This window comes from Pteropus medius, unplaced genomic scaffold, assembly GCF_902729225.1.
Source record: "Pteropus medius unplaced genomic scaffold, Ma_sr-lr_union100, whole genome shotgun sequence".
NCBI classification, from domain to species: Eukaryota; Metazoa; Chordata; class Mammalia; order Chiroptera; family Pteropodidae; genus Pteropus; species Pteropus medius.
In genome coordinates this window covers 7,538,434-7,564,955 of record NW_024356249.1, presented here as the reverse complement: position 1 = coordinate 7,564,955, position 26,522 = coordinate 7,538,434, and the positions used below count along the sequence as shown (strand labels likewise).

General features: G+C 47.3%; 1 protein-coding gene across 7 annotated transcripts in view; it reads right to left on the bottom strand.

Moving 5' to 3' along the window:
• PLXNA4 (plexin A4) overlaps positions 1-26,522 on the bottom strand; it is a 418,364-nt gene that overhangs the window by 307,128 nt on the left and 84,714 nt on the right. The window contains exon 4 of one of the 7 annotated variants that reach the window (XM_039861054.1): positions 13,356-15,772. The exons of the other annotated variants lie outside the window; for them this stretch is intronic. Within the exon in view, the coding sequence (XP_039716988.1) occupies positions 15,680-15,772 (93 nt within the window). The 3' untranslated portion in view covers positions 13,356-15,679. Of the gene's footprint in view, positions 1-13,355; positions 15,773-26,522 lie in introns of those variants that run through there. 7 annotated transcript variants of the gene reach the window in all.

Sequence of the window (26,522 nt, the reverse complement as noted above, 5' to 3'; positions counted from 1 at the left end):
TTCGAGAACCACCCTGTAGGGAAAAGAGACTCCAGGTTTTGGTTCCATCCTTTGCCCACCAGAAGTTGTTTCAAATTTTATATTCAGAGTTTTACTGGAAGCTATGCATTGTTGTATCCAGAGATTTTTATCTTTGACCCACCGTCAGCAGAGATGACATTTGAGTGTGGTTTATTCTGAAACAGAAGAATTACGTTGGCACCGAGCTCTCAGCAAGGTCCCAGCTTGTCCCAGCTCCCTTGGGTGAACAGCAGCTGTTTTCCAAGTAGCCCATGGGGTCCAGAGTGTCTGGCATCACCACAATTTACTGTCCACAGAAATGGAAGCAGCACGAATACCATAATGGAAGTAAAGGAAGCAAGTAGCTTCGAGCACCTACTCTGTGCCAGGCACAGCCCTGGGCATTTCGTACACACCTCAACCCATCCACACAACAGCCCCATTATGGAGATAAGAAAACATGATCAGAGAGGAGAAGTAATTTGGTCAAGGCCACACTACTATAAGTCACATCCCAAAGTTCTTGTTATGCCACTACGTGGGCATTGCCTTCTCCTTATCCTATAAGTAGTAAAAGAGCCAAAAAATAAAATAATCTTCCGTTTTCTTTGCAGTTAGTTTGCAAGCAACAAAACCAAAAGCTGCCTCATCACCCATGCAGGAGGAGGAGCTAGGGTTCTGTGAGGCTCTAAGCAGAAGTCAGCTGGGAAATGGCCCCACAGAGAGGAGGCAGAGTGGACCTTGTTATGGGCTGAACTGTGTCCTTTTAAAATTTACATGTTGAAGTCCTCACCCCAGCACATTGAAATGTGACCAAATTTGGAGATAGGGTCTGTAGAGGCGATTAAGTTAAAACGAGGCCATTAGGGTGGACCCTGATTCCAATATGACCGGCATCCTTACAAGAAGAGGAAATTTAGGCACAGACAGGTGCAGAGGAAAGGCCCTTGTGACGACAGGGAGAAGATGGACATCTATAAGTGGAGAGAGGCCGCAGAAGGAATCAACTCTGCTGACACCTTGTTCTTGAACTTCCAGTCTGCAGAACTGTGAGACAATAAACTTCTTGTTTAAGTCACCCAGCCTACAGTACTTTGTTATGGCAGCCCTCTTCCTGTCCCCACTGTGAGCTGCCCACCTTCCTGCAGCTCCTGCAGCGTGCCCTTGCTGAGGCTGATTCTGGCCATCAGGGCAGGCTCTTTGCCCTGGGCTGGGGCTGGAGGCTGCAGAGGGGCCGACTCCTGACCTCAGAGGCAACAGGATCTCAGAGAGACAGGCAGCTCTGAGAGGCAGTACCTATTGTCTGCCTGCAAGCTGTCTGCCTGCCTCCAGCTTCAGCTGGGCTGTCTGCACTGGCACGGCAGGTACCTGAAGAGGCAGCTCTGGCCGTTACGGTGTTTGCCTCCTTCCTGGCAGGTGCCTGAAGAGAGAGCCTGAAGCCCCGATGGCTGAGGAAGGAGAACTTTAGAGCTGAGACAACACAGGAGAGGATTTACAGAAAACAGGTTTACCTTCAGGAATGGGGAGGGTCATCTGGCTCAGGATGGTGTAGCGGGAATGAGAAGGAGACAGGTAGCAGCTGTGTGGCAAAGTGGATGAGGAGGGAGGAAGGGCAAGCTTATAGGATAGTGTGCCCGCGTATCTACCACACACGCGCGCGCACATGTGCACGCACACACACATGGGGCACTGCTCACATTTATACTTGGAAACGCAGCAAATCCCAATACACTCACACACACACACACACTGTAGGGTGACACACCAGACACAGTCCATATGTCTTTGAGGGTATCCAGAGTATATCTGCTGAACGAAAGTGCTCCTTGGAGAATTTCCCTTTGCATTCTCTATATAGACTTCCTTTCTGGGCTTCAAAACTGCATCTCTCGCACAGCTGAGGAGAGAATTCAACAATCACAGAAGCCTGCCAGGACAGTCCACAGGGCCCAGATATCCCGCAATGAATTTGGGGGTGTGCGCACATGGCTCCCAGTGAGCTGACTAAAAGCCTCCTCTCCCCAGCCCAGAGCATCTCAGGAGACCCAGGAGGAATGGAGGGGGTACGTGGAGTCCTCGGGAGAACAGGCAGAAGCCAGCCTCCGCAGCTCACAGCACGGACAAGAGAAGGCGTCCCCCTCTCCTGCTTCTTGTCCCTGATGGGCCCCAGAGGCAGGAGGGAGACTAAAGCCATTTGTCCCTAATTACTGTAGAAGTATTTGGTGGCCCTGGTTGGCTTCTCCTGTCTGTAGGGCCCAGAGCTCTCTTCGAACACCTATCTCTACCAATTTCCTCGGAAGAGGCTGGAGGTGCAAGCAAAGCCTAAACAAGCAGAGAGGCTAAGCAAGCAGGTCTGGACAGTGATGGGATTAAAGTCAGTGACAAATTTTATTAGGGAGCTCTAACCGTGCCCAGATAAGTGTGCGACGGGAAGATAACAACTCAGCCGTGAGCTGTCTGGGCCGCTGGGGAGCCCTAAACAGACTAAGCCCTGTAATGGGGCTGGGAAGAAAGGAGAGGAGGGGAGGGCCAGGGAGGAGTTGATGAATCAATCAGAGGGGCTGAAGGCAGGACTCCCTCTCCATTCACACCCAAGGACCACCCTCAGCTCCAGCGCCAGCTCCCCCTGGGAGGTCTTGGGTAGAACTGGAGATGACCCATATGTTCCCACCGAGAGAGCAAACGTCATCTTATTTGTCTCACTACTTACCAATCTCCATTTATATTTCAACGGTTATATATTTTTAAATCTCATCATTACCTTTTGGACCTTCTAAACTAATTCTGCCAGCACTGGACCCTGTCTCCCATGTCACATAAACAGATGGAATTTGGAGCTTTTCCACTGTGGTATTCGAGTGGGTGCCTTGCATTTTTTTTTTTTTTACCCAGGTTTTTTAATGGGTTTTGGAAAATTCTCTTGCCTTGATTCAATAATATTAATATGCTTTAAATGAACATAAAACAGCTTTTTGCAGGACAAAGATAGTATGAAAGCATTATAAAAGCTTAAATAGTCATGTGCAACAACCATAGCTTAAAATTATTTGACATCTTTGAAACCACAGTTACTAATGGAATGAAGTGTTTTTTAAAAAAAATTGTAAATGTACTTTTCTGTATATGAAAAAGGTATTCAGCTAACAACTCAGTATTTTGTTAATTTTCTTTTTTGAAGTAATTTTAGATTTAAAGAAGAGTTAAAAAGCTAATATAGAGTGCTCCTGTATATCATTCACCTAGCTTTCCATAATATTAGTATCTTGCACAATTATGACACAATTTCTAAAACAAAATCAACTAAACTCTAGGCTTATATTTGGATGTCACCAGTTTACCCACTAATGTCTCTTTTCTGTTCCAGGATCCAAACCGAGATCCCACATTGCATTTAGGGTGTTTCGTACTTTGATATTTTTCTTCCTACCCATGCAAGAGTCTTTATTACTACCGAAAGTAAGTTACAATTTCTTGGTGTCTTTTAAATACGCTTCTCTGGTCTCATCCACTGACCTTTACCCATGGCGCAACAAGAATCCTAGGGAATAGCAGAAAGATTGAGCAACTTTGTGGTGTACCATGACGATGCTTCATGAAGGCAGGATCTGTGGATAATACGGTGAAAATCAAGAGATGATGGTATCTCCCTGTGTGGTACACTAACTAAAGCTTTCCAGAGACAACTGGGTCCTAATCTCTGGAGCCAGTGAATACTACCTTATATAGCAGAGGAGACTTTGTGGATGTGATTAAGTTAAGGATCCTGAGATGAGGGAGATGGTCCTGAATTGTCTGGGTGGGTCCTAAATGGAATCACAAGTCTCCTTATAAGAGAGTGGTAGAGGGTGATTTTACTACACACAGGAGAAGGCCATGTGAAGACAGACCAGAGAGAGATTCAAAGATACTACACCGCTGGCCTCGAAGTGGAAGAAAGAGCCATGAGCTAAAAAATGAAGCTCTAGAAGCTGGAAAAGGAAGGAAATGGATTCTTCTCTAGAGCCGCTGGAGGGATTATGGTTTCGCTGATTCCGTGATTTCGACCCAGGGAGATCCGTCTCGGACTTCTGACCTCCAGAACTCCAAGAGAATATGTTTATATTGTTTTAAGCCACCAACGTGGTGGGAATTTGTTACAGCAGCCATAGGAAACTAATACGCCTTGTCATTTAGAACAATGGGCACTTGATAAATTCTCGTTGAACTAATATTCTCAGGTACCTCACTCCAAAACTCACTACGCTGTGCTGTCTAAAAGGAAAAAATATTCCCTTTCTGCTATTTTCTGGGGAGGATGTTAACCAGCCTCCCACAACTAAAAAGCCCTTTAAAAAAAAAAAAAATCTAGTCTATATTTAGCAATTTCTACTAAAGCTGAATATATGTGATGACTCAGCAATTTCACTCCTGGGTGTATTCGCCATAGGCACATGAAAACATGGCCTCCAGAAGACACACACACAGGTGTTAAGAGCAGCACTATTTATAAAACGCAAAAATCGGCAACCCTTTCCAATGCTCATCAACAATAAAACAGAAAACTAAATTTTAGTCTAGCCACACAATGGGATGCTATACGACCACGAGAATGAACAAACGACAACTATGTGGGGGATATGGACCAATCTCTACTTTGTAGACACAAAGTAGAGCAAACTGAATGAGGCAGGAGAGTATGTGCTGCATGATTCCATTCCTGTGAAGTACGGGACTGGAGAACCTAATCTAAGCTGTGACGAGTCAGGAGGGTGGTTGTCCCCGGGAGGGTGAGGATAGGGACTTGAACGGGCATGAGGGGGCTTCTGGGGAACACGGAATGCTCTACGTCTCGATTTGTGTACCGGTCACATGGAAGAGCTCAGCGCGTGAACACTCACCAAGGCGTATATTTATTTTCACTTTCCCGTATGAATATGGTAGTTCGGTAAAATGTCACCCAAGAAACCCAAGTTGGGAAACAGATCTGCCAAGCTCATCCGCTCCCGAGGCAGCCTGTAATGGAGAGCTGGGCTAAATGCCGAAAGGGACAAGCACGGCAAACAAGGCCTGCCGATTACCGTAATTATATCCCAGGAACGTGCAAAGCTCTCATTTTCCTTTCACGTCTGTGATGTTGTGGGGACACGGGCTGCAATTACAGCCCTAACATATGCAGCTTGGGAAGCGTAAATACGTACATCTACAGGGGCCCAGGTGAGGCCCGTACGTTTCCACGGAAAGACCAAACCAGAGAGCACAGCGTAGCCACCACCTGCCTCCTGCCGCCCAGCCACGAAGCTTTCTGACCCTTTGCACTGCCTGTGTGAACAAAGAAAGAAACTCTGAGGACAATGCCCCTGAGTACAATTTTCTTCGACAGAGCCCCTAATTTAAAAATTGAGCAAAAAAGCACAGGGCGAGAACTTTAAAAAGTTGTTTTGAACACCAATAAGATTTTTTGTTTGGGAAAGGAGTCTTAATTTTCTTATTTGAAATTCAACCTCCTTGGTTATAATCTATCATTCAAGAGAAGCTGGGAACAAACTGAATGGCCGCAAATGAGAACTGGAACGATCATATTTCCTTGGCAGTACAGAGAGAAATGCCAGAGACAGGCCAAAGGGCAGTGATAGGCTGGAGTACGTTTGATTTTGTCAGGTTCTTTCAGGTGAAGCATAAGAGGGAAAGAAGATGAATGAGGGTCTGGTCCTGCATTTTTGAATGGAGCTTACTCTTCTTAAGCATTTTCAATTTATAGTCCTGCTTCCCAAGACCTTTAGGCCAAAGGTCAGCGTGTCAGAGAATCTGGGCTTGTTTTAACACCACTCCAGGTAAGCACAGACCACAGGTAAATGGAGCAGGTGGGGGCTTGGAGGGCGGTGGGGGACCGATGTGAATTGGGAGGCTCCTCTGCCCTTCATATAAAGTATCCCAAAACAAAACGGAAATCATTTTAAAATTATCTGCTTGTTTCCATGATCTGCATCAAATCTCCTTTCCAGAAGTGTGGATAGTTAAAGTTGACTAAATTGCAAAAATGCCTGATTTTCAAATTCACATTTGTACAAAGAGTGCACTCACACTTTGCTCCTTCTCTCTCCCGATCCCTCTTCAATGATCGCACTCACACACGCATGCAACAGTTGCCCTGCTAGCCTGTGGGAACACGCGTAGTGAAGGGGTGCTGCTTTCACACGGTATTTATATTCAGTGAGGAGTGCAGCTTTGGGCAGGTAGACGTTCTCACTGTCTGCTTCTGGAAGTCCGGGTGAGGAGATTACAAGATGGCAGTCGATGGCAAGAATTCTGGAGGCCACGCACTATTCAGGTGCAACATAAAAAGAATTCAAATCATAAATTCTCCACATACTTTCAAAAATAGCTACGTGGGAAAAAATAGCTGCACGGTCACCCCTCCCTCCTGGGGCTCTAGCGAGTTCACCCCTCCAGTGACAGAGCTGCAGCCTTCCCAGAGCTTCAGGTGCCAAAGAACCATGGATAAGGTTTTACCAAGGAGGACACCGAATCAGGCTGGGACAACTGAAGGTGGGCTGCTGGCTGAGAAGTGGGACTGGGGGCTTCAATGCAAGAAGGCAGTGTGTACGCTTAAAATGGAGTGTACGTCATCACAGCCTCTCTATGCATGTTTCTCTGTCCTTTACTGCACAGAGTGGAATTCTGTCCTCTGCTAAGCTCACATATCATTCACTATGAGGGTAAATTTTGTTTTTCAGTGAAACACACACACACACACACACACACACACACAGAGAGAGAGAGAGAGAGAGAGGTATTGGAAATCTATAAACATTTCAGAGAAGAGCCCACCCTATTTTCTCAGAAAACCACCATACCTCCCCATGTAACCTCTCTGTGTAAGGCTGAACAAACAGAAAAAAAAATAAGCAGAAAGGTTATTAGAGGACTAAAACATAAATATAAAAAAGACAGGGGCTCACACATACAAAATCTTTCTATGAGATAGATTTATTATAAGGAAAAAAGAGAAAGGGAATGTTTGGGAAATTTTCTTATTTGTTTTTCGGTAAGATTCAAGAGGACTTTTGCCTGAAAAATCAAAGTAAATAGTATCTAGAACAAGGGTCAGCAAACGTTTCCTCTAAAAGACCAGACAGTAAATATTAGTAGCCTTGAGGGCCACAGGGTCTCTTTGACACCTACTCAACTGAGCTCGCAACAGCGGCTGACAGTACGTAAAGGATGGGTGGGACCAGATCCAGACTCAGCTGTAGTTTGTCCTCCACATGGGACCGAGGAGGAAGGATCTGGAATCAGGCAAGTTTACATAACAGCTGAAGAAAACCTCACCGAAAGCACTCAGCTACAGAAAGCACACTGTAAACTGAAAAAGCATATTTAAATGCAATGCGAAAGAAATTAAATCCACATGTATACATATTCTGGTAAACTTTTTCGATATCTAGAGAAAATTCTACAAACCCTGAGACAGGTATAAGGAAAAGACAAGCTACAAAGGAATCAGAATCCGACTGGCCTCGGGCCTCTCTTCCATATTCACCTCCCAGAGACAATGGAGTAATTTCAATAACTTGGAGGAAAGAAAAATACTCCCTAAGTTGTCATTGATATTTACATGTGAGGTCAACAGAATGACACTCTCAAACATTCTAGGGCTTAAAATTACATTACCAGTATTCCCCTCATGAAACAAAACAAAACAAAACAAAACAAAACAATGTCTTAAAGATGAATGCTAGTCTACCAAGAGACAAATCAAAATTAAGAACCCACAGGTGAGAAATTTGCAATGTAACAGATCTACGAGTAATGATAAACTGTTAGAGTTATCTAAATACTGAGTATAATTACAATTACAAAAAAATATAGTAGTCATGTCAAAAACAATGTTTGAAAGGAATGAATGAATATTGAAATTATCATAATGCAAAAATATTAACATCTTAACTCCTAGGTCATATAAACAAATACTTAAAAATGGGGCAATGGAAGGACATAAAATCATACTGTTTAATTCTTAACTTTGATGCTTATGGATTTAAATACACTTTCAAAAACTTAAGGATAACCACTATGAAGTTAAAATGGGATGAATACTTTCCAAATCACCAGGAAGAGATAAAAAAGAGAAAAATCCAATTCATGGAGCAAAAATTAACAGTAGATAAAAAGGGAAACAGAAAATAAATGAGTTAAAAAGAAAATCAGAAAGCTTAAAGATGATGAGCTAAAGCGCAAAGGCTGCATTATGAAACTCTAGGCTGTCATTAAAAATCACGTTTGAAGGACATTTCATCACACGAAGAAATGCACAGAATAAAAAGTGGAGAAAAGGCATAATATAAGATATACATATAACATATGTTATATATATGTGTGTGTGTATATATATATATACACATATAACATGTGTGTATATTTAAAGGACATGTTTATTTTTAAAAAAAAAAGACACACAGGAATACACTCACATGCCATGAATAATTTTCTGAAAGTGGTACGATTTCAGGTGATTTTTATTTTCTTCCTTCTTCTTTTTCTATATTTTTCTACAAACTATTGCATATACATAGTCATAACCATTTTTATAAAATGATAAGCGCTATAAAAAAACGGAAGTTTTAGGGTGCCATGAAATCAAACTGATTATCCTTCCCACGGTAGAGAAGGGGGACCAAGAAGATCTGGAAGGTATTCTCTGCCACGGTTTGGGTTCAAGCAGTCAGCAGACACGACCAGGCTGGAACCTAGATCTTCCATCATCTCCTGCTGCTTCCTGCACAGATTCTCGGGACACTTGAGAAAAAAATCCACTGTAACAGCTTTCATTTTCACTGTATTTACTAGATGCTTTGTGCAATGTGCTTTAATCTTCCTAACAGCCCAGGGAGACACATAAATTTACTCACCCCATTTTATTGTTGAGGCCACTGAGGCCACAGAGGCTTGCTTCAGGTCACACGGCAGGGAAAGAAAGCTGTCAGGATGTGAACCCAGGTAGCCAGTGGACAGCTGGTTTGTTGAATCCCCTTTCTTTTCTTTTTTTTGGGAAGTTTGGCAAAAGTTGTCTGACTTCATGGCTATTATTTTCTAATCTGTTCATTCTTCGCTCTGGCTTACGGGAACACAACTGTGATGGCCGCTATCTCTTACTTTCAGCTGGACCTTGAATACAAATGCCCCAGATTCTTTCACAAAGACTCTGTAAGCCGCACCCCATGAGAGCTTCCTGAGCAGACATACTATCCCTCCAATCTAGTTTCAGTGGATAAAACGGAACCAACTTCGTCGCAACTCCACCCACCCCCCCACATCCTTCCCTCATAAACTAACCACGGAGTGGAGGCCAGCGGCCTGTCCAGTGTCTGTCAGAGTCCTGAACACTTCTTTCTCCCCACCTCAGGCCCAGCAGCAGCCATAGAAACCTGTGCTGGCTGTCAGCCAAATGAATAAAATCCCTACCTTCGCTTAAAAGGCAGGGGAGGAGAGTGGAGAGCTTACCTCTGAATTGCAATGTTACTAGGACACAGTTTGCTGTAATAATACCAATTAACATCTCTCCCTACTTAATAGTTTCTAGTACAGGGTAAAAATAGCAATGCACGTGGTGCCGAGATGCGAAAAGTAACAATGGGAATATGCGCTGGAAGAGCCTGGCTCTAGCTCACCTTGGAAGGAGGGTGAGATGCGCGAGAAGATGATGGAAGGTTTAGGAGGGGGCAGCAGAGGACCCGCTAGAATTCAGGGCCTTTCTTCATCTTGCTCTGCTTCCAACCCGAGCTGCCAGATGTGCCAGTTGAAGGCACCTGTGGAATAGTGAATGTGGTACTGGTCTCTGAATCAAAGCTCCCGCCACTAACTAGTTTTGTGACCTCGCTTGAGTCAGGTGGCCTCTCTAAGCCGATTCCTTATCTGCAAAAGGACAATCGAGATTCTCAGCACCCACGTCTCAGGCAGGTGTGCCGTTCAAGTGCAGGAACACAGGAAAGGGCTTTGCAAATGATCCTGTGTGATTCAAATGTTAGAAGAGGTCCCTAAGGATCTGGCAGCAGTATTGACATTGAGGACACTGGCCAATACCTTTACTGATTACCAAAATGAGGACTGGCCGTCACTCAGAGCCTGAGGCAGTCCTAGGGAGCCCAGGTGACAGCTACTGTGAGGCTGTGATGGTGAAGCATTGAAAGGTCCCATTCTTCTCATTCTCTTATACAGATACCTCTCCAGTTTCCCAGGCCTCACCCCAGGAACACAGGACACACAGCCCACATATCAGGATGATTTCATGGTTCACTTGTGTCGGGCGGGGGCTTCCAGCTAAACTCAGCAGGGCTCCGTGAGCTCCATGGGGTGTCTAGGAGCCTTGCAGGAGGTGGGGGCGTTGGGAAGACAAGGGGAAGCTCTGAAACCACTTCCCTCTTCCCCTCACCAACCCCATCCATCAACTTCAACCTGACTTGATTTTTTATCAGTTTTATGTTTGATTTCCATAGAAGATGTTATTTGAGGAAAAAGTTCTGTGTCTAAAGGCTTCAAAATCTCTGCTTTAGAGGCTTGTAAGAATCACGATCGAAGTTCAGGGAAAGAGGATATGGGCCTTCGAATGCTGCAAAGTTACCTAAGGGCCTCTTCCCGCACACAAATAATGACAATATTTTCTTATCGAGAGAATGTAGTCCAGCAGTAATGCCCTATGCAGTTTCTCCAGGCACATGGCACTGTACCCGTGGACAAGGAATTGTCCTGTTCACAGAAAAAGCCTTTCTTCCTTTCTCATGTCCTGGGGTTCCAGGGTCATGGGGCCAGGAGGGTCGGCTCAGGCTGGATGAGCCCAAATGAGCAAGGAGTGACCACAGACTTGGACGGGACCTGGGCAGAAGTTTGGGGGAAGGAAAAGAAGCAGAAAGACCGAGAGGGTCAAGCCTCCCCCTGTGGAGCTGGAGCAGAGGGGGGCTGGAAGGACACCCATCAGCCCATCTGCTTCTTTTAAAACTGTACATTTTAAAAAGAGAAGGTTCAGTAAGCAGAGATGCCAGCTTAGAGCTAGAGAGCATCCCCTTCAAAGGGTGTAGAAAGCACATGAGCAAAAACAGGCCCCTGTTCCAGGTGCCCACATGGGCCGGGGGACCTGACTTCAGCCTGGGAAACCTCAGAGGTCAGAGAGTAGAAACCACTTGGCCCAGCTTCTTCCCCGGGACATGGAAAAGCTTGAAGCCATTAACCAGATAGGTAGGAGCAGTCACTTAGCAAGCTCGAGATATGTGTTGGCCAGAGAAGCCTGGATAAGCTCCCTCTGCAAGGAGCCCCATGGAGTTCAGCCTCATTAACTGAGGAGCATGGGTGGGTAACTGAGGCCTCCAAGGTGACAGCAGGATGTGAGCAGGATGTGAAGAGCACCCCAAAAGCAACCTTTTTCAGATGTAACCCCCTCCCTTAGGGTCATTTGCCCCATTTCTTTCCCTGATGGCTCCATTTCCTTCCTCGTTAAATTTGGTGAGCATTTTTTAAGCTGTGCTCTTTTAGTAGATGAAAGGGAAGTTGCTGGTAACAAGAAGCCTAAAGAAGTCTGTCCACAGAGGCAGTTGCCTGTCCAGAGGCAGTTGCCTGGCTTTCTGAGCAATCAGCAGGAGACTCCTGCTGGGGGCAAGTCACCTGTCGGGAATGTGTTTTAACCTCTTAGAGAGACTTGCACTGTCACCACCTCTTAGCTGGTCAGCAGCAGCAGCAGCAAGTCCCTAAACAGCCCTGTCAGGTAAAAGTCCCACTACTTGTTTCACACATGGAAAAGCTGCAAGACAGCCCGAGACGTTGTTGGTGAGGAAGGGGATCGAAATCCCACAGGCCCTGATTTGCCTGCCGGCTCGCTTGCCTCCTGATTCGTCAAGTAAGTAAACTAGGGAAGGCGCTCCGGCCCCCATCCCTGGAGTCATCCCCACAGCTTTGCAGAGTGGCCGGTTTGGGGGCCAAAAGAGGTGTGAGGTTCACCGACCTACCATGGGGAGGGCACGGGCTCGCATTATTTTTCCAGAGCTGAGTCATTCACACACGCTTGTGGCCAAGGTGACCCATTAGGCAAGAGCTCAGGGTTCTGCCTGAGGCCACCGGCCACCATCGTTGTTTGCTGTCCCACTGCAGGGGGCATGGGAAAGGCCTCCCTACCCTACTTCAGCCAACTTATCCCACCGCTCTGAAAACTGGCTCACTCATAGGCTGCTCTCCCCCAAAACGGGTTCGCTGCATACGCGCGTTTTCTGGGAAATTAGCACACGGGGAGGCCAACGTAACTGCCCGAGATCACGAAATGTACGAGCGAGCGGTGAACCACGGACCCAGACTCTCAGTCTGTTCCCATGACGTGGTGGCCCCGGGGAGCACTGCCGCACGCACCCTCCGGGGTGTGGGAGGGCACTGCTTCCGAGACTTGCCGATACTTTCGACAATCTCATCATTCAGGGTAGCCGTGTCCAAGTGGTGAAATATGCCACCCCTGGACCACAGCACTTCTGAGGAATACAGCCTCTGGGCAGTGGGACCATGGCTGGCTCACTTCAGCGTGCCAACGTCCCACCACGCGTGGTTAAAATGTTCCAAATCTATCAAACTTAATGAAACACCTGTCTCCTCTAACGCCATCAGAGGTGATTACACATGGCCCTCACACACTCATACTCACACTTACACATCCAGACTCCAGCTGGCTCACTGGCTGGTTCCCAGGTATACCTGGGTGTGCTCCCTGATGAATTCTGGTGTGACTGAGCTGGTAAAGCCCCTCCTAGTTCTCAACTCTCTGGAAAAAGTGGCAGAAAACTCTAATTTGGTATCAACTGAGCCTAAGATATAAGTTCAAAGCAATTAAAACAGAGATAGGAAAATCTTTATACTCAACCTATAATGCTTTAAATGACTGATACATGCACATATGGTATCGTTGAAAACTTATAATTCACATTTAGGAGACCAGAAATTGTCCCTGCTTATCATTTTGTAAACCGATGTTAATACTAAAACACATCATGCACATTCTACACAAATAATTTTTCCTAATAGTGTTATTAGTTTGCACACTCCCAGTGAACTCTGAAGGAAAAAAAAAAAAAATCTCATCTCAGCAATCCAGAGGGCTGAGGTCAGACGGGGAAGTCCTGGCCTTACGGTGAAAAAAACAGAACAGACAATGCGCCTAGTGTCCCTCTCCATGCTCGCTGCCCGGTGACTTCTCTCCCTCTTCCTGCAGAAGTAGGAGAGGGAGAACGAGATGAGAAGCAAGGCAGAGGAGTGTGTGAGAGTAAGTCATCAAAAATGGCCAACAGGTCCTCCTCAGCTTTTCCAGGAACAATCCCATACCCCTCGCCACGCCCGCCTCACACACACAAACACTATATTTAGGCACATACTGTTACACACACATTTGAAGAAAAAAGGAATTATATAACACATCAGCTGTTCCTTTTCACAAGCCCAGTGGAGATCAATCCTGTAAGTATAGATGCCTGTGGGAGAGTCCAGGGATTCTTCAGGCGGTGAGAGGAAAGACGCTCTCTCTCTGAGGCTCGGGACACAGGCCCCGGGATGCTCAGAAGCTTCCAGCATGGAGGGCTACCCACAATGTTAGCTCCAAGTGTTTCCATTCTGGAACCTCAGACTCCCTGTGTGCCCCAACCTCTCCCCTGCGCAAAGCTGAGCATTTGGTGGTGAAGCCAAAATGAGCTCTAAAATGCACGTGGGGTGAAAAAATGTCTTTTATGGTAACAAAGCGCCCAGCACATAGTAGCTGCTCACTTTTTCTCATCTTCCATCCTCTCCTTTCCCTCCTGAAGAGGCCCTGACCGATTAAGCAGTGATTTCGACCTTTGTGGAGGAGCCAGCTTCTGCTGATGGTCATGCGAGTGGGGTCAATCTGATCGCACGAGCCTTTAAAAGTGGAGACCCTCTCCTAGCTGTGGTTAGTAGGTGACGAGACTACAGATGAAGGGTCAGAGAGATGCAAAGTGGCGGCTTCGAAAGTGGAGAAAGGGCCCGTGAACCAAGGAATGTGGGCAGCCTCTGAGAGCTGGAAAAGGCAAAGAAACAGATTCTCCCCTAGAACCTCCAGAAAAGAATGAAGCCCTGCTGGTTCTTGATTTTAGCCCACTGAGACCCGTGTCAGACTTCTGACCTCCGCAACTATCAGACAGTAAATCTCTGTTCTTTTTAAGTAAGTTTGTGGTCATCTGTGACAGCAGCAACAGGAAACTAATACACAGCTAGACCCTGGCAAGATGTCTGTCACTCCCTCCCTTTATCCCTCCAGGGCCAACTTCTCTGAAGGTGCTCCTGGCTGAGTCCTCCCAGCAGGAAAGCTCTTCCCCTCAACTGTTACTTCTGTGGAACACCTTGGCCCAGCCTCCTTGACGGGACAGCAGCAGCCCCATCCTGTCGTCCACTTTCCATTGGCCCTGGTTCCTTAACGGGACCTCCATGTCTCGTTTCTAGTTCCTGGGACCCTTCGAGTTCCAAGCTCATTTGTCCGAACGATAGACCACAGACCAGTGGGGGAGAGGCTCTTTTAGGCTGTGGTACCCAACTTTTCTCACATCCCTAGAGGTGTGCTTGCAAAAGACCAACCGTCAGTGCTTGCGATGCAAGACACACAAGGGCAAACGAAGATGTGGCAAGCCACTTCTCAGCCGGTCTGGGCACACTCTCTACACTGGTTTTTATGTTGGTCTTTTAAGCCTCCAAGACCAAAGTGGGGTTTTGGTGATGAAAGCAAATCTTTACAATAGAGAATCTGGGAAGCTGAAAGGGGAGAGGTATAAACCGTCAGAGAAGAAACCCCCTCTCCGTGGATAGCCGTAGCGGCGGGATCTGGGGCACACTGTTGACTCTCCCCTAGCCGACCAGCTCCCAAGCCTGCCAGGGGCCCTGGAATCCAGTCTGGGCTGTCAGCAAAGGCAAATTTAGCAACAATGATCTCATCTTGCAGAACAGCCCCAGGGCCTCAGAGCGCTCTGGGCAACATCACTTTGACAAGTTGGAAAATGGACGTCACCATTGGTCCCATAATGTAGGTGGAGGCACAGAAATCCTCAGCTCACCAATGAGGAGCGGGTGCAGGTGACGGCCAGGATGAGGTGGCAGGTAGCAGGCTGGGTGAGGCCTGGGGCCTGCCACCCTGCTCTCCCCTGGGCCCTAGAGACCCTGGGTTTGGTGAGCTGGTGTTTTAAGGCAAGTCTACAGATACCAACATGCTTAGTTTGAAATGAGTGGCAAGCAGTTACAAACATTCTAATTGGGAGGTGATGCTTATGTCCCTGTGAACCTTCCCTCGTGCTTACGCCAGGACATTACGTGACAGAGTATTTATAAATGTAGCAGCAGGCAGAAGGTGGGGGAGGGCTGAGCTCATTCCCTCTGTTGTTTACTGCAAATAATACCAAAGCCCTGCAGAAAGCGGGGTGGGGTGACTGTCACTTGTCCCTCGAAGTGAGTCAGTGGCAGAGAAGAATGAGAATTAGTCACCAAGTGCAAGCCCAAATTCCTGCTCCTGGATCAAGCCACCTCTCTATGGCCCTGCAGTTGATTTTCTGGCTTATCTTAGCCGGAGACTTTTGCTGGTCAGTTCCCTTGAGGATTTTTCAGTGTGTTTCATGGTCAGATTCTCCTTCATGCTTTGGAGCAAAGAGATCACAGTGGCTCCTCCGATGCTGCCCAGAAGTCACAGGAGGGCAGCGGCGGGCATGTCTTTGGCTGGGATGGGGACCCCTGGCTCCTGCTTCTGCAGCCAGTGGACAGGGCCGCATGAAATTTCCTGATGGAGGGAGGCACAGAAATACTAAGGAGAATGGTCTCGGTACCTCTTAAACAGAAGAAAATACATTTCTAAATAGGAAATAAACACGGATACTTCTAGAAGGTTGGACTCACAAAAAAGAGGTCCATATCACACTGCTAAAGGTGACAGTGAATAAATGTTGTCTCATAAGAAAAGCCAAGTTTACATCCAAGGGTGGAGCTGTATGTAGTTCCATGTCAGATTCAATCGTGTTAGAGATGATCAACTCCCGGAGAGCCAGGGCTGGGAGTCTGAGAAATTCCTTACTGGGGAGTGCCAATGGGACCTAATGAGGAACTCTCAGAGGAATAAATCAAAGCGTACTGAGAATTCTGGGTGACCACCAAAATAAAATCTCTTCTGCCAAAGACAGCAAAGCATCACTGTGGCCGAAGAAAGGCAAGTGCTGTAAGCAACTTAGAACAGAACTGGTAGCATCTCTTTTAAGATGTTAGAAAAGGCTGCAAAGAGAAACTGTAAGACAAGACAAGAAGCAGGTGTGAGGGCTGCACAGCAGGAGGATAGAGCCAAGGGAGCAGATAATCCTCAGAGGGGTCCAAACCAGAGCCCTGGGCCACATCCCATTACACGCACCCATGCACACACACGTGCACACGCGCCTGCAGCTCTGGGGTATTTGGAGAAGAAACAAAATGAGTTTGGAGAGTGAACCATTTATCCTGAAGAGGCAAAATGAGTTTTTGTTTTTCGTTCCTGCCGTCCTTTTAATTAAAATTTAGCTCATAAATCAAAGACCTTGTTTCTAGGCTGCAGGAGGTGGCAGGAGGGTGCCTGAGCTTTTCAGAGCTGAATGCACGCTGAGTGTGCCCCCTTCTCTCACCCAGGTTATTCACCCCAGTTACAGCACCTCACATGTCATGGGAGCTGAGTGAGTAGCCAGGATTGGCCCAGCTGACTTACATCTCTAATCTCTCTTATTGGGCTTCCTGAAGCTCTTCCAGAGGGATCTTGAGTGTGTATGCACACACGCATACACAGAGTTGAATCCCACGAGGACTGGTTAGTGCACCTTTTTGGAGCATCTGAGGTTTCCCCTGGAGACAGACCCTCACCTCTGGAGACCTTCCACACTCACTGCCTGGGTTCACGTGGGTGTTTACATCCATGGAGTTCGAAGACTCTTCTTAGAAGCTTACTAAACACAGAAAGTCACGTGATCCTCACCATGTCCTTAATTTTCATCAGTTTTTTCCTCCTACCGAATCAAGGAATGCTCTACAGATGTGAAGGGCTCACTCATAAGAGAGGTGGAGTGCGTGTACATTAATATGCTTGTTGTTCAAAAGGTGAAATATGTGTGGATAAACAATTTGTCCAAAATCAGAAGTGCAGCCAGCAACAAAGCTGAGATTTCCTGGCTGTCAGTTCCAACTCTTCATGTAACGGGCAGGTCTGCTTCTTAACAGTTTAGTGTCTGGGCAACCCCAGACACAGACCTGGGCAGACACTTGGTCGTGAAGGTGGCAGGGAGGCCTAGACCCAGAGGAGAGAAGCAGCGGCATATCACTGAATGGCTCCCTTTGCTCCTTCTCGCCTTCCTCTGGCTTCAGAGAATGGTTGCCATGACCACTGAGGAAGGATATTGTTTCCCCATTTTTAAGCTGCTCATTACCTAAGCATCTTAAAGTACCTTGTGTACCCACAACTCACATGCCTTCCTACTTTGGGGGAGAAAAGGGGACGAAGAGAGGGAATCCCCTTTAAGAAAGGGAATAAAGAGAGAGTTTTATTTTAGCTTCCTGTCCAGGATCTACCCATGATGCCATGGACCTCTCCTTCCCTATCTCCCCACCCCTACCCCACCCCAACGCAGCTACCCTCCTCTGCTCCTGCCCCAAACAGAGAAAGAGTCCAGACAAAAACAAAGGTCAAAGAAGATGCAAAGGTCCCCTTCCCCCTGTCCCCAGACCCAAATCCCTCAAAAAACAAATTTAAAGCAGAGAGATTAAATTATCACTAAGCTAATTATGGGAATCACACTTAGGCCGGCTGCCGGGAAGCGAGGTCAGCAGGCAAGAGGCATTAAAATTACAGGCAGATGCAAGAAGCACTTAAAAAAGCAACTGGGAGACTCATTATTCCCCACCCTACACACTCGCGCACACACATACACTCACGCATGGAAGAGGAAGAAACCATTCTGACGTCTGAGGCACTGTCCATCTAGGCAATAGTGAGAGCATTTGACAGCTAAATAGCTTCACCCTGTCATCATCCTGAAGTTAAAGTGGGTGAATCAGAGGTAAACTGATTAGAAGGTGTGCTGCTAATTTCCCAGAGAGAACACAAGGGAGGGGGAGCTCAGTCCAAGAGGGCAGAGCGCAGAGGGCAGCAGCCCCAGGCTGGAGTGCAAAGGGCCTGGCTCCTAAGTGTGCATGTGTGAGCGTGCACCGGTATGCATGGAGATGAGGCACACCTGCACATTTAAGATGCGAGCGTGTGTGTATGTGTGAGAGGGGCACACAGTCACGCTCGTGTGCTATACGTCTCATCTACCTGAAAACAGAAGATGAAGAGTTTAGAAAGGATAAGGAGACCCCTCCTAGCATATTTGCAATAGTTCGACTCCTTATGAGCTTTCTGTGGTTGTCAAGGCCCTCACGATGGCTGCCACCAGCTCAGCCGTGAACATTCATATCATTTTGTGTAGTTAGGGATGCTCAACGATTCCTTTTGCATCATTGATATGATGCAAGTTTAAGACAGGGGGGCCCCAAACTGGCAGTCTACAAGGGGAGTTTGAGAGCTAAAAATCAATGATTCTCAAACTGATCTGCGGGATCACACTGTCCCTTAAGTCACCAAATCTATAAAGAAGTCATGGAGCCAGAGGTGCCTTGGGACTTACTACCGAATAGTTACCCTTGGCAGACTGGTCAGGATAACACGTGTGAGTGGATTATCACAAAGTAAAAATCCAATGCTACATAATGACGGGAAGAAAAGGGCAAGAGCTGAGAGGGTAAACGAAACATAGGGAAAGTAGGTACAGGATTGAGAGAGTAGCCCAAAAGCTCAGGTTGAGGGGAGAGGTATTGAGAACGAGGAACAGAGTTCGGCAGACTGGTGGGGATAGGTGCTCAAAATGACAAGGGTCGTAAGGAGATGTTATAATCAGATCCTCAGCTCCAGAGGGCTTGCACAGCAGTTAAGGGATATGACTAAGTAGAAGCAGCCATCCTCCAAATGAGTAACGACAGGGACCCTAGTTAACCTGCAACTGGAAAAATAATCAAGAACCACTATACACAGTTCCACAGGCTGTTGGGAGGCAGAATCCTAGTGAGAACCCAAAAGACAGAAATGGCTGAATGTGTCCCAGGAGGCGGGTCAGTGGTAAGTGGGAAAGCACAGCTCGTCTTTTCCCTGGGACACCTCCCACCCCTCCTCAAGACCACCGCCCAGTCTGCTGGGGGATCTGGGCTCCAGCACAACTGCTCATCAGGAAGGACATGGCCGGGAAAATTGCTGGTGCAGGGAGGTTGCTGATGTGAGAACTGCCATGTGTAGGTGGAAATCCCACTGTCTCTCAGGTGGGAAACTCTTCCTTGGTATTTAAATTTAGCCAAGGCCCTTGAAGACTCAAAACATGCAGGGCCCTGGCTGAAGGCTGAGCTGGAGGGCCTGCGTCCTCAGTGTGGCTGGGCTGTTTACTCGTGCAGCCACAGGCGGGGGGCCATAGAAGGCTCGATGAGGTGATCTCTTTTTTTTTTTTTTTTTAACTACAAGAGTTGAGAGGATTAGAGCTGTTTCAGGAAGAAAAACCTGGTGCAATTTATAGAACCATTAAAGAGGGGGGCACCTAGAGACCAGGAAACCAGTTACAACCTTCCAAGCTCTGGGGCCCTGAGCCAGAGCAGGGGCAGAGGGCATGAAAGGAAGGTTCTGGCAGACAGGTATGCTGGCCAGGTATATCATCCTCTCATGATGTGGAGGCAAGATTTACTCATAACTCCAGAGCAAAGCCTCAGGTGGAGTCCATGATACTATCATGTAAATGAGTCAAAGGGCAGGCCTTAGATCAAATCATGTGACCTCTGATGAGTTGCTCATCAGAGGTCACATGATAAGATGGAGGTTGTAGTATTTACCCTGAAAAAAAAAAATGTTGAGGATTACATGAGATCATCGATGTACATAACACACGTAAAACACCTGGAACAGTGCCTGGTACCTACTAGGTACAAAGCACAGTCGTCTTCCCATCTTCTCTTTCAGATCGCTAGGAAAATGACCCCTCCCTAGGGAGCAAGGTGAGTCCCAGAGGAGGCCAGAGTCAGGAGGCGTGGATTCTCCATGGCCATGCAGAGCTCTCATCAGCCATCGGTTCAAAATCTAAATCTCTCTCATCCACCATCATAACCTACCATCTCCCTAAGATTAAAAGAGCACCAGGCCCGCCTACCCCATGCTCCTAGGCCTCCTGCTGAGGACGGCTCCCCATCTAATGGCCCTGTGGGTGTGGCCGGCCACTTAACCCTTCCTGTTCATCCTCTGGATTCTCCAACATGTCTGCACAATCAAAACCTCAGGGAGCCGTAAGACAGGACTCAATGCGTGGGCCACTTTTGTTCCCTGGCAGGGCTGTGCCCCTTGCCACACCACTAAAAGCTTGAAGTTTAAGAATATTTGGTTGAGAGGCCCTCAATGGCAAAAACAAAGCCCTAGTGTGGCAGGCGGCCTCCAAAATTACCTCAAAGACCCTCACCTCCTGGTATTTAAGCCCTTGCAGAAGCTCCTCTCCCCAGGTGTGGGCTGGACCATGGGACTGACTTCTAATGAATACAATACAGCAAAAGTGACGGGATGTCACTTCTGAAATTAAATTTCAAAAAGGCTGTGGATTTCATCTTGCAGGCCCTTTCTTATCCTGCCTGTTGTGTGTGTGTCTCTCTCTCTCTCCTACCATGTTCTGTGAGTAGCTGTAATGGAGAGGCCCACTTGGCAAGAGATCTATGTCTCCAGTGAGGTCCTGAGGCCTGCCTCTAGCCACGTGTGTGATACAGGAAGTGGATCCTCCCCCACTTCAGCCTTGAGCCCGGAGGTCACTGCACCCCCAGCTGACACCTTGACTGCAGTCCATGAGCAACCCTGAGTCAGAGGACCCAGCTAAGCCACGCCTGGATTCTTGACTCACAGAGACTGTAAGACAATAAATGTTGTCTTGAGCCTCTATGTTTTGGGATAATTTGTTACACGGCAATCCATAACTAATATACCTGTGTCCCCTGGGGTCAGGGAGAAGGTATGGGGTGAATGTGGGAGACTTGAGAGAGCTATCTTAGAGGTCACTGCGACTGCCCCTGTGAGGAGCCAAAGCTGCTAGAAAAAACACCATGACACCACCACGAAGCAAGCCGGTGGCCACGTTCACAGGAAGTCACTTGAGAACAATTAGGGACTATAAGCAGACCCCCAACCAGAGCTTCAACTGGTGGACTCTGAGTAAGTCCAGCGGCCACGACCTTCCTCATCATCACGGCCGAGGAAGCTGCAATGATTCCAGGTAATGGAGACCTCCCTGGTCCTGCCTCGCTTGAGAGCCTCCACTGGTGTGGACGATGACTCTATTCTCCTGCGATGAGATACTAGCCCAGCTGTCAGGGGGCCGTTCGCCGCCGGGGGCCGCTTCCTCTTCCTGCCTCTGCCTCCTCCCTCTTCCTCTGATGCATCATTTCTTTCATCCTTTCCCATCTTTGTCGTCTTGGTTACATGGCCAGGCTCCTGATATGCTGCTAGTTTTCATTTTAATGATATGTTCTTGTAAAGTACAATATTTTACTTCAATTGCATGTGTCACTGGATAAATTCCTCCAGCGTGTCTGGCATTTGAGCATCAGCTGACTGAGTGCATTCTATGATTTGGGGGTGTTTCTGCAATACTTTCTTCAATTTTAATGTCTTTGCATTTTAATTTATGATCAGGATTATTCTATAGAAAAGTGTGTGTGTGTATATGTGTATATACACACACACACAATTCAAAAAATGTGGCGCACATATATCAGTAAATCTTGAATTGGCAAAGCTCATTTAAAACCATCTCCTGAAATCATGTGCACGCTCTATGATCATTTGGAGAGTACGACAAGTATTCCAGACAAGTATGGCGTTTTTCTGGGGATCTCGAAGTGTGTTTTTGAGAGGGCACCAGGAGGAGAATGAGTCTACACCCCAGAGACTGGCATCAAGCTGCTCTGAGAGTGGCCGTGGCAGAAGCTGCATCATGAGGACACCGCCCCATGCCTGCTCGGGATAGTTCCGAGTGACCACTTGAGATCCCTCCAGGGACATGCAGGGACAGTGGGTGGGCCCAAGGACAGTGTAGTGAGAAGTAGGAAAGGGTGAAAAAATAGTGCCAGTGGGGATGTATTTATGTAAAAAGAATGGTTGAGCGAGGGCTTAGTATTGTCTGAGGATGTAAGATATATATGCCCAAGAGGACATTGACCAGCTTAGCTGCCCTGCATGTCTACCTACCAGGTAAATATCACCAAAAAGGTTTAAAATCCAGCAGAAGAGACTGAAAGGAAGTGAGAGGAGGACCATGAGGAGTGGATAGGTTGACACTAGGCAAAGTTGCTCTGATGGCCAGTCTTAGGGTTCCTAGGTTTGAAGGACGAACGACAGAACAGCCGTCTCTTGTTCCTGCTTAGACTTAGATGTGAAATCAGAGGAAGGAGGGTGGCACCCCTGGAACATCTGTGGTGCCTCCTGAATGCAGCACCTCAACCTCAGCCTCCCCGTCATTTAACCCGCAAGTTAAGATCTAAACAGGCTTTATCCTTGCAAGACCGGGGTGGGAAATGGAAAAACGACGTGACAAAAATAACCAAACAAAAATGCTTCGATGGCCGTTGCCCATCATGGAAATTGCCCAGTATCATTTCTTCCACATTTCTTTTCCGTTCTGTTTGGGTGTCTTACTACATGCAAACTGGCTGCAGAAACTCATAACATAACAGAGCTAACGGACCAAACGCTGCAACAAACGTGCTCGGCCTCTGCTCTAATCCAAGCGCTCCTGGGCAAGCTGGAGTCCAACATGGCATCGCCTCCAGCCATCTGGAGCAGCTTCCACTGCACGAACTTCTTTTTAATTAAAGTCGATTCAAATTTCCAGGTAAATATTCAGACAAAGTCTCAGATACGTTAAGAAAGTTGCAAAGCAGGGGCTGCCCATCTCTGATCTGACGTTGCTCTGTGACTCAAGCATTGCAGACACACACACACACACACACACACACACACACACACACACCCATGCACTCTTGAGAACTTATGGTCAGAATGACACAGCCCTACCCCACTCTGGCTGGCTTCCCTTCTGGACCTGTGCTCAGGGCCTATGGAACACAAGCAAATCGATTCCAAAATAGGTTCAAGAAAAAATAAATTAGGAAGATTAAACTGCGTGACACCTCCCAATAAAAATGATTTTTGTGTCACCCACTCCTATGAATTCTCCATGCTGACACACACCCAATTTCTATCGAGAGGAGGGTATGCTGGGGTTTGTATACACACGTGCGCGTACACACACGCACATGCACACGCACATGCACACACACAGTGAATACCCTACTAGAAAGCAATATCGGGGCCAGCCAGACTTCTGGTTAACCAACGTCCGCAAAGTGCTCAACCCCTTAAGTGTGAACAATTTACCTTGCAAAACACCCAGGAAAGACACAATTGCAAAATGAAAGGAGCGTGCACACCTCAAGTGGAAGTTTATGATGTTTTGGTTCACGATGAACATCAGTCTCGCCCACTAATGTCAGGCAATAATTCACTGCTGAATAGCAGCCATAAAATATGATCACTAGTGGCAGGAATGCAAGAGGCAGAGCAAGAGGGAGGGGCGTGTTCTGGCCAAATAGCTAAGCAAAGAGGTCTTTTCCTTCTGGGGGCGACATTGACCTCATCGCCTCAACTTGGGTCAAAAGTTTTCGGATTTTACAAACACCTTAAAGTAAATCAGGGTGGTGTTTGCTTTTAGATTTTTATCTGTCTTTGAAATTTTAACAGTCCGTGGGTTATTTTGAAGTTCCTAGGCACCTCTAGATGACTGTAGCATTTCTTTGCTGTATTTCTTAACAGCACATGCCTATAACGCATGCCACGGGAAAGGCTGCTGATGCCAACAGTAACACACACACACACACACACGAAACATAAAAGACACCCAAATTGGCACTCTCCTCACCTCCTTTTCCCCTGCCTCATGTGATGTGTATACTAAAGGAGTGAAATTATGGTCATTAGAGGCAAGGGTGCAAATGATGGGGACCCATACCTTTCAAACAAAACAAAAAATCAGTAATTTTGAGGGCAGCCCATGGATAGCTGCAGTCTAGCTCCTGGACCCCTGAAACCCACAGTAAACTTCCTCACTCTCAGCAAACCCCCAAGTCTCCTTCTGCCCACCCTCCTCAAGTCACTTGTCACATTGCAAAGAACTCCGCAAGGCCCTTGATACACATAGGAGATTATTACAGGGCTCGGAGAAGCCAACTCTGTAATTACTTATAGCAACAGTATGATGTCCATTATTCTAACCCCTGCTTTCAGTAGCTCACAAAACTTCCTGCAAAATCCTCCTGCAGCCCCAGAGCTTTTCATGGCTGGGCCTCTGCCCAAGAGGTGGATGTGGTCCTGATAACCTCTAGGAAAAGCAAGACAGGCTGATTAGAAGGAAAGGGGAGTGGTGCTTAGCGAGCGAGGGTGGTGGGAAATTCTATTGTTTAGAAAAATAAATAAACCGGCCAGTTTTGCTTTTTATTATTTCAAACAACAGACTTGGCGGGCCAGCCTTCCCTTCCCAACTCAGACTGTTCCCCTGGGCGGGCTCTGCTGAGTTTGCAGGAGCAAGAGCCGAGCTCCAGCAAAACCATTAAAAAGGCTGCCACTCAGAGCTCGTGGAGCAGAAAGTTCAGTTGTCCCGATGGCTGGGCTTTTCTCAGGAGAGCCGCTGGCTCGACCCACCCCACGTGACCCTCTGCTCTTGCCTTGCAAATGTCCATGCTTCACCAGTCCCACCACTGCTCTGGAAATTAAATGGGCTGCCCCAGGTGGCTGAAACAGAACTGTTCTTATATAAACCCCCCAAAATAAAAGATGGGAAATGCCAGCCATGGTTTATAAGTTTCCTGGTCGGGTGTTATCTATCATTGCTGGCCTGGCTGACCTGTATCTGGGGACACTTCAAGGTCAAGCCCTGCCCACGGCCTACTCTGCGAGGGTTGTCTCTGTGCACTTTGCATGCTCAGGCTCCTGGGAGTGTCCTCAGACCACACGTGTGGAGACGTGCTGCGCTCTGACCTCCCCGTCAGGGGACACACACCGCCCCCCCCGCCGCCCCCGCCAGGTGAGAGAGAACCAGCCCCCATCAGCCTCAGTCCACCCTCTCATCAACAGCACACTTTGCAAGCTGACTGTGTTGGGTTTACAATGCAGCCACAGCCAGGAAACACATCTTTTTTCTTCCCCCCAAGAGAAAATAACCGTCTGTTCTGTTATGCACTGAACTCTCAATGTTTATTTCACTGACACCACATTCCAAGCAGCTCAGACAATAGCAAAGAAAAAGAAAAAAAATCCTTCTACAGTGTCTACTCAGTCTTGCCAGCAAGTAAATGACCCTCTGGCACCTGGTGGGAAACTCGATGCGTGCGTGGGAAACTTTGGGCCCGTGGGAGCAAGTTACCTCTCTCTTGCACTGGCATCGGGCTCGCTAGAGAAAAGAGCTAGAGCTCCCCAAACTGCCTGGCCTACTTATCTGCTCCCAATAGTGCTTGTCCATCCATCGGACCAGGCCAAGCAGGTCAGCAGACATCTCGTTGTATGAATTCATTGTATGAATTGTATATGGAAAAGCCTTCGGTATTCAGAACTCACTCTTCCAGCAAACCAAACTCATCAAATCCTGGCAAAGAATCAAGTCATCTGCACGATCTACGGAAGCGCCCTCAAGGCCCTGCTCTAAAGCTCATGCATGCCCCTCCTCAGTTTATACGGAGACTTATAAGACACAATTTCAGCAAGTTTGGGTGTCTGCCTTCCTGGCTCACCAAAAGTTGGAGGTGGCACACGGAGGGAGGAGGAAAGGAGCCGAAGTCGACCAAGGTTCCTGACAGCAAGTGGAGATGATGAGTGACAGACAGTGTGCATTCGGGGAAAAACCCAGATGCTGCAGTGGACACGGGAGTTGTGTGGGCGCAAGAGACCTACGCCCTTGTCGCATCCTCTCTGGGCGTCCATGAAATTCAGTTCAGTACACGAGTAATAAACAACAAATGGGCCAAGACAGCAAAAAAACCTTCGATTGCATTTAGTACATTCTTTGCAGAAAGGCAGGAAAGTATGAAATATAATTCTTGAAGTTATATAGATGATAGTTAAATTATTTGTTAATCTGGCACTTATTCTTTGGTTACTCCTTAGAGGCAATACTAGATGGGTGGTGCTTTGCTACACGTGTCATCAACATACGTTTTCTCTTCCAGATATGATCCGTATAACTACTCCACACACATTCCCTCAACTCACACACACTCTGCTCCCTGCCTCTCAGCCTCTGCACTCTTTCTACGCCAGACCCACTGCCTGCTCCACCGAGATGCACAATTTAAAGAAATGATTGCTGAAACGTGCTGTTACGTGGTAGGATGGCAGAGTAGACCCGGTCTTCTCATTTGCGGAG